Below are 16,063 nucleotides of genomic sequence, written 5' to 3'. Positions count from 1 at the left end.
CAAAATTTGTTCTAATTTAGGAAATAGAGTGTTTCTTAAATGTAACAGCTTTAGAAAAGCCATAGAAATGTTTCTCCTAAATTCACTGGATTGCATACTGCAGTTATTGTTAGTTATTGGAGGATACCATTAATTAGTTGAGTTGGATTGGATTACCTGGTTTGCTGGGAAAGACGGGTGTATTAGAAAGGTCAGTAATTTATACTACTACAAAAATTCTTTTGTTCAGCCCAGGATTGACCTCGTTTTGCCTTTTCTTTTATATCTTTCTGAAACTCAAAGGTGCAGAAAGTAGGGCAGAAGATACTAATGAGACATTTGCCCAAATAATGTGGCCAGTTGCTGTTAGGTTACAAACTAAGTTCTTATTCAAGGAACCAGTTACCAAGTCGAAGTACTGTGAAGTGAGAAAGCACATGCGCAAGCACAGTAAACAAAGTCAAGAACAGATATTCGTATAAAAGGATTGACTTGCAGTTTGCCTTACTTTTCATCTGATATTATTGGTGTGCACGTATCTTAAATTGATTGCATTATGATGTTGAATGAACTCATTGTAGTCTAGTATTGAAATTGGTTGTAGACTGTGGAAGTGATAGCAAAGGATAAATAAAATATTTTTTGTAATTATAGCAAACCAAACCATTTAATGTTCTTCTACTGCATATTTTGAAGTGGAAACCTCGTATTCTACGCCTCTTGTCAAAAATATGAAGCTTTAATTTGTCAGTGCCATTTATTCAAATGGAACCAACCATTTAGATTTTTTTTTCCTTTAGACCATCATCTTTTTCCAATTCTGTGGCTGTTCCCCCTGGCAAGTTCTAGCTACATTCAAAATATTAAAATAAGATCATCTTATAAGGTTGCCTGGTCTCTTCATTGTTTTTTACTGATTTATAGGAAGAAATGTTTAAATGGTATTTAGAAGAAATAATTATACAGGGGGAGTACAAAATATATTTCTTCCCTCCCTCCAACCTGTTTTCATGCTATAGGTCAGGACTTAACAGCTCTCAAGAGTGTCTGGATGAATAGCAGCAGGCTTCTAAATCTCAAATCAAGTGCTCTTCAAAGCACCTTACTTCTCTTGAGATAAAAACTTGAGGCAGGTTTTTCTATCTGGCCTATTCATCAAGTATAGTCTGCTGAATTGTTGACATTTCTAAACACTGAAGGGATTTTAAAGATCTTATTGCTCTAAAGAGACTTACTTGTAGTAGGGAATAAAGAAGTGAAATGAAAAAAATACTGACACATGAAAAGTACAAAACTAAATAACTGCTAGAAAAAGCTGAAAGCAAATAACTATAATTTGACATATAGTTTCTGTACAAAACACATTTCTGATGTAGGAATTTGCTCAAATGCTCAGCCCCCCCCAAACTTCCAGATAAATAGTAATGTTTATTTTAATCTCAATTACTCACAAAAGTCTTGCATTTAATGTGATACCAGTTTCTGTCATTCATATTTAACATATTTGTTTCCATATACACTGAGTCCTACTGTCTTAGAGTCATTTAAAAAGGAATTAGCGTGACCTGTCTTTTAACCTTTCCCCAGCAACTTCTTATTCTGTGCTTAAACTTCTTTTAAAGCATTGGTTTGCTGAAGGGTAGTCAACCAACGAGATTCTTGTATTTTTTTGTATAAGCAATATCAACCACTGAGTAAAAATACACCACAGTATGTTTTCATACCAAAACAGGGTAATCCAACATCATGATATTAAATTACACTTCAATGATTTCTGAAGTCTAAGATTATTTGGTAGCAATACTACAAAAGGCTTTGTTAACTGGAATTTTAAACTGTAGCCCTCATGAGTCATGGCGGATTAGTACTGAAAATAAGAGATATTAAAATGTGAATTATATAATTTCTGCATCCTCACCTGGGAGTTACAGGAACTAAACATACTTCCTATATCAGCACCAGTTTTTAGGGTGAGACGACAATGATAGCAGAATGTTTTTTTTCTCTTCTGGCCTGGTTTTTGTCTTACCATGGAGCATCTGACACTGGCATTTACCACTGCAGAGCTAAAGTTTCTAGCTTGTGAAAAGCTGCAAACATAAGCAAACCAGTCGTCTGTTTAGCAGCCTTGGTTTGTAAATGTGCAGAATTTTGTAAACCAGCAATACATTTACCTATCTAAATGATACTTGCTTCTAAAACAGAGATTAGTAATAATAATTTGCACTTAAATAGCACTTTTTCATTTCTCTAGCACTGTTTTAAAGTGATTGAATAATTTGTGTTTCTCTACATGTAATAATCCTGCCAGGCAGACTCAGAAAATACCTGTAGCAAAGAAGAACTTGTCCATGCATGAAAAGCAAAATTAAAAAAAAAATTAAAAAAAGAAAAGATAAAAAGCTCCAGAAAATTAGTCTGCTTCAAAAAGCTATTAAATTGTTCCTATCCCTGAAGCTTTACAAATGTGCTAATTGTTGTGTTCTGGTCATGTAATATGTTTCTGCACGACGGCGCTTTCCTGTTGCCGAAGCCCTTGTGCCGTCTGGGGGAGGGACTGGCGGGCTGCGTAACACGGGGTAATGAATCTTCCCTTTGGGCAGCGCGTGCTTCAGGTCTGAACACCCAGAAATGCTTCACAGATGTGCTGGGCTGCCTAGCAATGGAAATTTTCTAATTCTAGCTGACCTAAAAAAGTAAATAGACTACTGAGCATAGGGCTACTCTCAGTATAAAACAACAATACCCCCCCCCCAGCTAGCATTTATATTTTGCCCCTCCATGCGCTCCTTCTTTATAACCAGCAACTTGCCAAACCTGTGACACTGGTCTCTCAAAACAGCAGCATTCAGGGACATACTGTGTGGGTCGTTTGCATTGTACCTGAATGTAAAACAATACAGCTCCCACTGTCTCAGTGCTTTCTGGAGCGATACTGCATGCGTTGGAAAGATTCTGCAGGTAGACACATTGGCCATTATCAGCAACCTGTATGCAGTCATAAGTAATGTGTGCATTTGCATGTATAGTTACATATTGTGTTTGTGTTTGTACACACAGCTTCTGAAAGTGATGTATAGGAGGAAATAAGCATGGTCAATGTATACAAAATCTAGAAAAACCTCTGTGGGGCAGCTTACAGCTGGGCTGATCCAGAGTCTCAGAGCAGCTTCCATTTTCTCCTGTTCTTAGGAAAGCACTTCATTAAACACGAAAAATTTCATAGAATCTATAGAGACTAGATACTTGAAATCAATGGAGGCTTGTAGGCGATGTGTATTTTAGCAGTAGCTGGCAGAACTGTTCAATTCAGAAGTCTGTCTGCATTTCTGTTGTCTCTCTTTTTTTGAGTTGGCAAATCAGGCATCGAAATGCACTTGGAATGGAGAGTTGCCAGGGCGAGTTACCTGCCTTGGAGCATAACTTCTCTGAGAAGCGCTGAAATCTACCTGGACAATTTTATCAAGAGGCAGAATACATTTTATCAGTTTTTTATGTTGTTGCACACCCTGAGATAAAACAGTGTTTTCTAAATGGGTGTATTAATGAGCTCTCTGAAATGTAACAAAATATTTAAACTGAGACAGAAGCTTGATAGATTACAGTGAACTTTAACAGATAGCTTTGGATACAAGCTCAAAAAGTTTTCCAACTGAGCTGAAGTTGTAGAGGGTGACAGTAACATTGCAATATGTTGGACCTCCCAGAACAGATGCTTCCGTCTCTGAATGCTATTTTTCCCTCCTCACTTACATAGCTTCTGTTTGTACACGCAGTATCTTGAGCGGTTCTCAAGCTTCCCAGTAGAGAGACCCAAGTTGTTGTAGAGCAGCACAGGCATCACCATCAACTCTGGAATGTTTCCAGTGAGCCATCTGTGATTTGATATGAAATCCATACTTTGTGGCATGTTGCAATGTCATTCAAAGAAAGAGGAGATATAGTAGAGGCACTGACTCAGTGAGAAGCTGCATATAGTTATAGGACTGAATTCCTCTCTTTGACCTTTTAGTCTCCAAATTAAGGATTTAGTTTAAGCTAGTCATCCAGGTTTCCTGAATAATCAGCAGAGATAGGCAAGCACTAGTAAGGATGATTCATCTCATCCTAAGCATATAATATAGGTTAGACTGAATAGCTGAATTGTAGACAGCTGCAATTAGGTTGAATGAATCCGTCAGGGAAGAGAATGTGACATTAACATCAGCATCCATCCGGACTATCCTGAGAGCCCTAGAATTACTCAGATTTGCATCACAGGTCCCGCACTCGTCTTACGTAAGCCCAGGGAGGAGAAACTCAGCAAAAAGGACAGATCTACAGAAGCAATGTTAGTCTGCTTGCTTTGGATATACATGATACCTTCACACTCATGCACTACTGTTTGAATTTAGAACAGTATTTCCCTTCGGTTTTTAGACAACATATTCTAATCTCAACTATAACGCACCTAGATAATATATCTCCTCCTGCGCCCCATCTTTCTTTTTCTTCACTCCAGCTTCTCTTCAGCCCTTTGTCACTTAATTTCTTCCCTGTCTCTTCCACTTGCCTTTCTATGCAGGGTACTCTTTCTCATAGAACATTTTTTCAGTTAGAAGGGAAAAAATGTTTTCTCATTAATACAGTATTTATGTATCATGACATTTTTCATTCTTCATGGATATTTTATCTTTCACTTCTTCCTTTTTTACCCACTTTGTATATTCAGACTGTAAAATCTTCAGGACAGAGACAGTCTTTCAGTATGTGCTCGATAAGAACTGGATCAGTACATATTACAATAGTAAGCCATATAAATATTTAGTACGGTTCTGGTTGTAAGATTACTGTGTAATTCTCTGAATTTTGGATCAGACGAGCAGCTGAACAGCTGTAGTCTCTGGGTAGTCTGTAGCCACAACTGTTTAATCCAGCCCCCTTTATAACATGAGGAAGCTTCTTCATTATGCAGAGACTACAGTTATAATGTGAAGTGCGTCTGGTACTTGTACGTGTGATTTAGAGCACTCCGTGGTGCCAAACATTTGGCATTCTCAAGCATCTGAGAAGGTAAATCTGATTTTTTTAGATAAACCTGATATTTTTATCTTTCCCTGTGTCCCTTCACATGTAGCAAACAGTCTTTAACATGTCTTGGAGTTTTTCTTTGGAATGAAAGTTTGTTGAGACAATTGCCTGTTGTTTTCTTCAGCTGAAAACTAGTGACGAATGTTGCACATACCAAAACCCCCCTGTCTCTGCTCACATGTTACTGGAACTTCTTCAGCCGTCTGAAATCCCCTAGGGATTCATTTGACACAAACATGAACAGAATAAAATTTTACTGGTACAAATGTTCTCTGAAAGATTTTCTCTTTGCCACAACCAGTGTTTAAATAAACGGAGTTTTAAATTCAGACTCAGGAATTCAGATTTTAAGTACTTTGCATACTTTTCTGGTTAGAGAACAGAAACAGTACCATGTGGCACATCCAAATGAATCAGGACAGTTTGAATTGAATTTTCTTGGATATGATCATATCACTTCTGTAAAGCAGATACACTGGAAAGCTGCACTGAAGAGGCACGTATTAAGATGCAGCATTCTGAAATGTAAAATAGCTTTTACAAAATCTATCACAAAAGGAAGTGGGTTTATTAATGGTTCTTAATTTTGCCAGGTGTCTTTAAAATCACTGTTTAAATAATTTCTTTGTAGTATTGGAAACCCACAACAGAACATCACTGTCCTGCAAATGAGGTGAAAGTGAGAATTATCCAAGTTTCATTTTACATTCTGTAAGTGATGGAAAATAAGAGTTTTAGAACTGTGTTCAAGTATTTTAAGTACTATTAGCTATGTATAAAAAAATTATTTTCATATTAGCAATGTGTCCTTTAGCAGACAGGCAGGGATATGTAGGTAGAAGCATATTTATCAGCTATTCTTAGTGGAAGCCTTCTCTTAACACCTGATGTTAACAATAATTAATTTTGATGGCTCAGATTGTACTTCAACTTAAAAAAAAGAAATAGGAAATGCATATGGTAGATGTGCTTATTTTAACATGAGTTGATATAGTTGTGATTAAAGTCAATCACAGTTACCTGAACAGTAGAAAATTTTAGAATGCTCTAAGTCAAGTCTTTTGTCTTTATAATCAGTTTAGAAAATGTATCCATTGCTGTGATTTAGAAATGGTAATGTAGCATCTTTGAATATAGCAGAACAAGAAGATACTGAGTTCATGTCCATTATACAGAAAAATAGTTACCAGCTGGTTTGTCTCCTGAGTTTGTTAAAATACCAAGAAAATTGTTATGTGGACAGGAATGTAAGAGTTTCTTAGTTAATTGTTTTTAAAATAGTTTGCCTAAGACCTAAATGCATTTATGGGAGGATAGTTTGGCATCATTCTCTCTGCAAGATAAATATTATAGATTGTGAGACACTAGTCATAACTGAATTTCAGGACTATCATATGATTTCTGCCTGACATGGGTCTAGGCTGGTTGGAATGACTTTTCTAGTCCTTGCTGTGAGAGCTGATAATGTCTTCAGTGGTAAAGGCCTTGCTGTTTTGCCACTGAGAAGTGAACTTACATTAATTCAGTAGTATTTCTAGGTTTTGTGGCATTAATAAGAAATAATAATTCTCATAGTGGTATTTTCAGATTTGTATGTGAGTTGTTACAAAGTTACGTCAACATAAGTGATATGTCACTCCAGTAGACTACACATAGTATAAAATTTAATTTGTTTCATCATAATACCCATATCTGGTATCTCTCAATTGGTAGACTTGGCAAGGGAAAAGGCTAAAACTTATAGTCACCTCCATGTCAATTATTTGAGCAAACTCTTCTCTCTAGAAGAAATTTTGTTTCATACCTTACCTGCACATCTTTGTGTTCATATTAAGCTCAAAGTTATTAATTTCTTTTTGCCAAGAAGACCTGTTAGTTACTGTGTTTGATGATGACCTGTTAAGAAAGCAGTAAAGTCACTGACTGCCAAGGCTAAAATGCTCCTGAAATGTGTATCTCTTAAGCAGTTTGTAACCATTTGACAGCTACCTTAGAAATGCAAGATGCAACCTGTGGGGACACCAAGCAAACCTGTTCATTTGGGACCTATTTCACCACATAAACCGACATATTGCAATGGCCTTGAAGCTGTGGCTCGGAGCACTGCAGAGAATTGGTGCCACGTGTTGCCATTGCATTGAAGGTGTAACCAATGTCCCTGGTGGGCTCAGACATCGCTATTAAATCATTCCCCCCACTGCTCAAATAACAAGAGCAGAGCAGGTTCACTGAAGGTAACCAGGGTTAACCACTGGTCCTGGTGACTGCCAGACAGATCCATAGCTATGAAGCAAGTCCACTCTCAAGCTGGGGAGTCAGGGCAGCAGGTGAGGATCATACCTGGATCAGCAAGCTCCATGGTCGGGCCCTGGCACAGTGGTACCACAGGAAAATGGCCAGGGCCTGAGCAGAGCGCAGCTCCTCAGCAAAGTGGAGAGCACTTGGCAGGGCTTTGCCACCTCCTTCACTTGTACAGGTCTTTGTCACCCGGAAGCCCAGATTGGGGGTGCATAGCTGCACTGTATCACAGCTGGCCGTGAGCACTGACAGCTAAAGCCTCCCATTCAGGACAGTCTTCACTGAAAAGATAAAGAGACAGCTCGGTAGCTGTGGAGTAATTTGGCATCCCTCCACTGGCTCCCTCTTTTCTTAAGATGTAAGTTGCTTGTTTTCATTTCCAAAGGCCTCCATGTCCTTTTCCCCAGCCCTAAGTTCTTCACTGAAAGGGTTGTCAGGGATTGGAACAGGCTGCCCAGGGAAGTGGTGGACTCGCCATCCCTGGAGGTATTTAAAAGATGTTTGGATGTGGTGCTTAGGGACCTGGTTTAGTGGTGGGCTTGGCAGTGTAGGTTAACGGTTGGACTTGATGATCTTAAAGGTCTTTTCCAACCTAGACGGTTCTATGATTCCATGATTCTATGATAACTGAAGTAATTACTAGTAATCATAAATGAGGTAATAACAAAAAGATATAAAAGGGAAAACATTAGGCAAGGGGTGCATTATGGGCATCAGAAGCAGAAGAGGAAACAGTAACAGGAACTTGGCCTCTGTACCACTGACAGTTCCTGTTTTTTCTCGTGTGGGCTTTATGGAATGGCAAGAGCTCTGCTTCAGAGACAAATAAGTAGGATATAAAGCTCCTCAGCTAGGAGTCTGCATCTTTAATTTTCCCAGCATTCCTAAAATTCTTCTCCCCACCCCCCTTTCCCGCTAAACCAAATCCCTTCAGCTTTGGTGACTTCAGTCTTCATGGAGTTGTAGCAAATGGAACTAGAAGGGATCTAGAGAGGTCATTAACCCATCTCCCTGCCTCAAGGCAGGACAGCAGCCATGTTAGACTGATAAGCAATTTTTTTGGTCAAAGATCCAAATAAATGGAATTGTTAAGATATTTTTTTAGAGTTTATTCTTTGGAAGTTTGGACTCAGTTGTTAAGCTTTCATGTAACTGTTAGCAGAGTCACAGGGTTAACTGCAGTGGAATTATTTTAATATATATCAAACTAAGAACAATTCCCACTTGAACCCCCACCTCTTTTTTATGAGATTCAATGATTTTGCATCACTCATCTTATTATTTATTTGTTTGCTAAAAAATATAAGAATGATTTTGGAGTAATATGAAGAATTCGTTCGGATTTAGATTTTTGCCACTATATGTATACCTGCTTATCATATTGTTGCTAAACATTTTTATACTTTTTATTGCTTAAAGCATTTTACAGAATATGTGATTTTAGTAGCCCTTAGTTAATTTTATGAAATTTTGCTGTTTCTTGAATGTCCTCCACCTCAATTATGTCTGAATATTTTAGCCAGTGTAAAAGCAGTCTGTACAAACACACATTTCCTCAAATCTGAAAACTAATTTTATGAACTGATAGTTGTTTATTCTGTGTAGGTGTAATACTGGATTTCACTAGTTGCCTCCACAATGGAGTGCCAATAGATTCCTCAGAAGAATATGTGTAGTATAGGTGTGTAGTTGTATAGTAATCAGCTCTCTAACATTATCTCTAGGAACTGGCTCTATGTTTAACCTGTCATTGATTACTTAGGTTCAGTTATACAATTTTTACTTTATTTTTAAACCCTTTTATAGTCAGTTAAAGTCTGTGTACTGTTTCTATGCATTTTGTAACGGAGGTATAATCAATATCAGGAGACGTTGATAGGAAATCTGCTGGTCAATTCTCTTAAAACTGAAAAGAAGAAAAATGTCTTATATTGGAAAGTCTGTTCTTTATAATAAAAGCACTTGCTGGTATTTTTGTCCACTAGGGATTTTGTTGTTTAAAAAAAAATAAATTACATCCCCAACCCCATGTACCAGCCCCCTGGAAGTTCTTAGAATAGCCATGACTTGGATCTTTACATCCCAGTCTTACAAGGCAGACCAGCACCAGAAAACCATCAGTGCTGTATTTGGTCCTAAGCACTGGGGCTGGACTAGCTGATTGCTCTGTGTCTCTTCTGACCTGTCATTTTACATATTCTTATCTTCCACTTCTACTTTTTTTTTCCCCCTATTGAGAACAAATACAGTAATTAGAAGTTTTCTTCAGGCAGAGGGAGGAGCAGAGGCAAAGTATGTAATAAGTTTTGTCTGAACTGTTTTCCTTTCGTAATGCATGCCCTAAAGCTGTGTGCTTAGCTGGGTTCAGTGTAATTGTTCCTATCACCGCAAAGCCTTTGGGACCTGCCCAAAACAGAGCAGGCGGGAAGCACCAGCACTCACATCATGCCCCTTCGCTGGCTATGCCTTGTACAGTAAGTAATAGCCTTCTTCCGTAACCAGTTATTTCTTAATCGAGTGAATGAAGCTTAAAGTCTGATTCTGAAGATCCTAAGTTTAAACCTTTCTGACAGCCTGCGTGGATGAAAATAGTGTGTGATCATGTCATTAAACACACTATAATAATGCAGATACACAATTAACTTTGTACAAAGGAAGTTTGCTCCAGCATTGCCTAGTTTTTGCACTGACAAACATTACCTTTCTTTGATACAGGCTTTAGGAAGTTATCACAAGGAAGGCGATTATAGCATCCTATTTTCACTTGCATATTTACTTTTGGTTGACTATGACCCTTTTGCCTTAAAATATTATTGCCCTGCCAGCTTGCTGTAGAACAGAATCACAGAATCATTAAGGTCGGAAAAGACCTCTAGGATCATCAAGCCCAACCATCAACTCAACACTACCATGTCTCCTAAACCACATCCCAAAGCGCCACGTCTACGCGTCTTTTAAACACCCCCAGGGACGGCGACTCCACCACCTCTCTGGGCAGCCTGTGCCAGTGCCTGACCACTCTGTCAGTAAAGAAATTTTTCCTGATATCCGATCTAAACCTCCCCTGGCACAACATAAGGTCATTTGCTCTTGTTCTATCACTAGTGACCTGGGAGAAGAGACCAACACCCACCTCATTACAACCTCCTCTCAGGTAGTTGTAGAACATGATAAGGCCTCCCCCCAGCCTCCTCTTCTCCAGGCTAAACAACCCCAGGTCCGTCAACCTCTATAGGCAGTTTTGTGTTTATCCACACAGTGGAATATTTTAGTGAAAACCTTCAATTATTTAAAAGAACAAATGAAAATATGCAATTTTGTGTCTAGCATTTATGGCAAGGATGTGTTTTTGCTGTCCTCTGAAAATCCACCTGTTTGATCCAGGCACACTCACTACTGTGGATTCAGCTTGACCCTTTTCCAGGGACGTACATGGTTTTTGGACCAGGACATGAGCCGGTGCCTGTGTCTGCACTCTGGGCAGGGGGCACCAGGGCAGAGGAGAGGGGCAGGAAGGGGGACAGAATGCAGTGCCAGCAGGAGAAAGAAGGATAGATCAAGAACAACAGGTGGGAAGAGGAGGAGGACAAAATAAGGGGTGAGGAAGGCAAGGGGCTGAGGCAAGGGAGGGTGTCCTAGCACTGAATTTGGACCTAGACATGGGAGCAGGGAATGGAATGTGGGCATAAATGGGCAAGAGAAACCCAGGACTGGCAGGAGCAGGAATGAACAGCTTGGAAGCAGAAAGCTGAGACTGGCTGGGGCAGAGGCTGGGGAGTGCAGATAACTGGAGAAGGGGCGTTTTTGTGATGAAGACCAGTTGCAGGACGGGAGGCCTGGGCAACGAGGACTGGGATTGCTGATGTGAACAAAATCAGCCTGATTCTTATCAGACTGATAAGAGAAAGAGATTGAAAGGGATGGAGGTCACAGCCTCAGAAATAGCAGAGAAGTCTGTCCACCAGAAAACATTTTGTCCTAAACTGGGACTTTAACTGTGATTGTTTCTCTGTGGTCAGCAAATATCTGTGCAAATGTCTGATCGTTCTGTAATGCTGGTGTTCAGAAAGGATCACAGCCTATTCATGCTATCACTTACTGCCTTAGTTCAAGTGACCGCAATGTCCCTATTAGTGCCAAAAATAAAGGCCTGTTGTTTAACCTGTGGATGGCTGTATAATGCCGTGCGATGAATTTCCAGTTTGTGGCTTAAAATTTAGAATATTTTTAATAGTATTAAAATATATAACAAGATTAATATTTGCAGCCCTGGCTATATTTTTAAGCTGCACACAGAAAATATAAGGATTTATATCTTGAAATGCCCGTTCAGGCTTTATTCAGAGGTAGCATTTGTGTGTGCTGTGATTCAGATCTTAATGGCAGGATAATATTCAGTTGTTCTCCGAGGACCGTAGTGTTGTTTATTGTTCAGAAGACATCTGATCTGAGGATGAATGTGGCATACGCAGTGAAATATGCTTCCTGGAGAACCAGCAATTTGTTGTAGTGTTTGAAAATTGGGATTGTCGAAGGGCAAAGATTGTGGGATGGATGGTCTCATAATTAAGACGATTGAAGGATATCATGGAAGGTATGATGTGTCTCTGCCTATACCACTGAGCTTCTGTGTGATCATGTTGTTCCAACCCACCATTTTTATTTCCATACTCTTATTTTGTGTGTCTCGCATTCTGAGTGCCTGACTTGGGGTTCTTGAAGAAATACTAAGGACTCACAGCTGCAAATGAAGTTAGCATTTGATCATGTGAAATGCTGTATACTAAACGTTCTGGAAAAGCAAGTCCTAAATGCCTCAGATTATGTTTCTGAAATTAGTAGATACCTTTTGCCATGTGTTTTATGGGCCTCAGTTCCCTATTCCTAAAATGAAGGCAACTTTCCTGCCTTATCTCACAAGAATATTAGAAAAATAACACAGTTAGTATTTGTGAAGCATTCAAGTGCTATATACTGACATGTGCTATTGAAAAGCCATTCTGTCTTCAGAACAAGGTTTGAATAGTGTACAATAAATACATCAGAAAAGTTCGGAGTAAACAGTGGCAAGAAAACAAAATACTGAATAGCCAGTCACTAAATGAGCAGTGTGCATCTTCTTCACTGAATAAGATGGGGGAAGAAGATTATATGTGTGTATAATGAAGCACTGTATTATAACAAATACATCTGTAAAAGCCTAATTCAGTCCCACCATCCAATCCGAGGATCTTTAATTTTTAATTTTCCTATTTGAGTCTTTGAAAATTTATAAACTTTCTTCTATTTTCTGTTTATAATTTATATTAGTGAACGAGCACTGTGTTGACTAAGAGGCTGTGTAAATACAAAGATTTTTTTTTCATTTGACCACACTTTATGTCCAGGCCAGTGTGGCAGGGTTTACAGTTCTTCCCTATCTGTGATATTAGTTAGTCCCTGCATAAGATGAGTTTGCTGAGTCTTGGTTCTGTTTGCTCTTCATCACCTTGCACTGAATCCATTTGGCAGACTTGGCAAAAGGGTCAGTAGTTGCAGGAGGAAGACAGTGGTACTACATTTCCCCTAGAGGAAGCCGCCTCTCCCGCTCCCCAGGGTGGGCAGAGAGATGCTAACAGTAAGTGGGAGGTTGAACTAGTTCACTTGTCTTTCCCCTCCCACATACCAGATACCCTGTACCCTGCTGAAAACTGTACAATTTTTTGGAAAGAAAATATGACTGAAATATCCTCCAAGTGCTCCCCTGCGCTTCCCAGCTTTTCCCGTCCTTCATTTACCTGTGGTTACAAGCCCCCTCATACAATCCAAGCTGTAGATTGGCTCTTTCCTAGCAAATGTTTTTCTCAGCAGACAAACAAGATAGGCACGTGCCCTAGTTTATATTGTGTTGATGTAGAAATGAGGCATCATGGACCACAGTTCACATCCACAGCCGTGCTTAGCCTTCTTAGGAATAAGAGAGGAACTGTAAGTGAAGGGTACCCTACCACATCACTGATTTTAATACAGTGAAATTTAAGAGCTGCAAAATGACTAAGTTGTATATGGGGGGTGGGTTTTGATGCATAAAGTGTGCTTCCCAGGCAAAGTGCTACAAATAAATACACCATTTCTCCTATTTCAACACTGAGGTATGCCATCTCACCCTGGGTGCAGGCCTTCCTACTCCCCATACGTTACTTTATGCATTTCCTTCCCTTGGAGAGAACAACAACCCAGCACGTGTTCTCCCTGCACTGCCCACAACCAGGAGTGGCCAGTGGTAGCAAGTGCTTTGAAGCATCTCTCAAGTTACATCTAATTGCACAATGTCAAAGCCATAAATGATTCAAACAGTCGACCCACTGTAAATACAGATATTTCTTATGCTTTTTAATTGAATTCTTATCTTATCCTACAAAAGTTACAAAGGTATTGAGTAAAAGGCAGCTGTATTTCCGTGTCACCATAAAAGCAAAAACATAGCAAACGCAGAGAATAAGGATAGTCCACAGCCTCCTAATGTAGTTTTGCAGCCATTATTGTTACCCTGTTCCCTTCAGAAGCATGTGCACTTTAAAATAAGAGCCACACAGTTTAGCCTTTGCCTACTAAATCTTTCAAGAAATATGCTCCTTCCATGATACCGGTTTCATAAATTATTGCACTGTGTAGATGCTCAACTGTCTCATCTGAACAGCTTTCAGTACCTCACTGTGTCCAAAAGTGAGCCAGTAATTAACCAAGTAAAGCCTCAGCTTTACCTAATTTTCACCTTAATTTACAAAAGCTAAATGGTAATGTCATGTCTTTTATATATCTCCAGTGTAAAAGATCCTCAGAGGGAGAGTTGAAATATTTTTGTCATAGTTAAAAACTAAGGTTTATTATGCAAGAACTGTGTTTGTGGACAACTGTGTAACCTGTGTCTCAGTTTCGTCATCTGTAAAATGACTGTAACGTTCCTACAGCTCACGAGGGATGGCAAGGTTTGGTAGCATATGATTGCCTTATACAAATGCAACTACTATCGCTGCATGTTTTTATTAACAGCTATTAGTAGAATATGAAGACGAAACATTTAGCAGAATAATGCTGCACCCAGGGTGAACCCCCTTCATCTTTTCACCATCACATCATTTATTTTCAGACTCTGCCACAAAGTACGCATGTTTGGAATAAAACTATACTTATACTGTAATGCCATAGAAATCAAAGGATCTGATGTAGGGGTTGACATACAGGGAAAACACTTGTTTTTAAAGGAAAAATGCCCATAGATATAATTAAATACCTTGAGCAAATTTGGCTTGTGTTTAGAAAAATTTCATGAGGAAAAAATCTATTCCAATTTACAGAATCCAATATATTGAAAACATACAAAACTATTTCCAGGTCAGCCTAAAAGAGTGTCAGGGAAGTGTTTTATTTGTGTGAGAAAACATTGATCAGTCAGGAAGACGACTGCATTTTGAAATATGTTATGGAAAATAAATTCCACTGCAATTATTCTTTTTTTTCCCTCCCTGTTTCTTCCTCTCTCTTTCTTCTCTCTCCCTCTCCCTCCTGAAAATCTCCTGCCACAGCGACTGCATTTGCCTCCAGACTTGTCAGACACAGTGAGCCGCACAAGCAAACAGGATCTGGCAGAATCCGCCAAACTGCTGAGCTCAGGATGTGGTGCTATGGCCATCGGCAAGAAGCACCTGGACTTCTAGTGATTTCTACTTAGCAGTTTCACTCAGTTTTATATGACACTCTAATTATGAGTGTTAATGACTTATATAAATATTTTTCTTAATGATTTGACCCAGCAGTCTATAAAAATACATGTTATCATACGGTGCCTTTTTTTTTTTTTTTGTACTGTTTCTTTGTACTGGTTTTGGGCTTGTTTGGATTTTGCTTTTCATTAAAGCTTCTGTTATGTTGGGTCCTGCCATTGTTCTGCTCGACTGGAAACATACAGTATTTTGTTCCTTTCCTTAAAATATGAAAATTAATCTTAGCCTTTCATTTCTATATGGTTTTTTACAACAAAAAGGGATATTTTATCCAATGGAGTTTTTATATACTTACATTTAATATTTTGTATGAATAATAAGTTAAGTTGGATGGTTTCTTGAAATAAAGGAATGAAAGTAAGCAATTAATTGTCACGTTATTCCAAAAGCAAACTACACAGTTATGGTTTTAAAAACATTAAGTTTAGTAATTGAAATACCATTCTTAAATTTCAGGAAATAATTACATTAGTTTATTAAATATGTAATAATACATTTAAAATACATAAGATCTTTTTTATTCTGATATGCCAGTAATTAAGAATGGTTGGTTTTTTAATCAGAATATATTATAGATAATTATTTGCCTTATGGGTTACTACATGCATTAAAATGCACTTGGATGGAATTCGCTAAGCATAGAGAAAATAATTGATTTCCTTATGTAGTTCAAAACAGTAATCCTAAACAATTGAAGTCAGCACTATGAAATTATGTCAACAGACATAATTCAAGATTGAAATTCAAACCGACAGCTACATTAATGCTAGAAAACCAGAAGAGTGCATTTGAGCTCGGGGAAGGGTGTCACAGCATGCTGGTCTAAAGCAGAGCAGAATATACAAGTAATTCAGGCTTCTGTACCCTCAGATACACAATTTGTGAACTTGTAACTGTTTTGTATGTACCTCTGTGTATATCTCATCAAACAGAAGAGCGGTAAAGCAAAGCTG

At 38.6% G+C, this 16,063-nt stretch overlaps 1 protein-coding gene across 2 annotated transcripts in view; it reads left to right on the top strand.

Moving 5' to 3' along the window:
* ELP4 (elongator acetyltransferase complex subunit 4) overlaps positions 1–15,369 on the top strand; it is a 154,070-nt gene extending 138,701 nt beyond the window's left edge. For both annotated transcript variants that reach the window (XM_075094917.1, XM_075094919.1), the window contains one exon: positions 14,913–15,369. In XM_075094917.1, the coding sequence (XP_074951018.1) occupies positions 14,913–15,044 (132 nt within the window). In that variant the 3' untranslated portion in view covers positions 15,045–15,369. The remainder of the gene's footprint in view (positions 1–14,912) is intronic.
* Positions 15,370–16,063: the final 694 nt, after the last annotated feature.

Source organism: Phalacrocorax aristotelis, chromosome 5 (assembly GCF_949628215.1).
Source record: "Phalacrocorax aristotelis chromosome 5, bGulAri2.1, whole genome shotgun sequence".
Lineage (NCBI taxonomy): Eukaryota > Metazoa > Chordata > Aves > Suliformes > Phalacrocoracidae > Phalacrocorax > Phalacrocorax aristotelis.
Note: the sequence above shows the minus strand (reverse complement) of the source record. Positions and strands in the feature narration are given on the sequence as shown.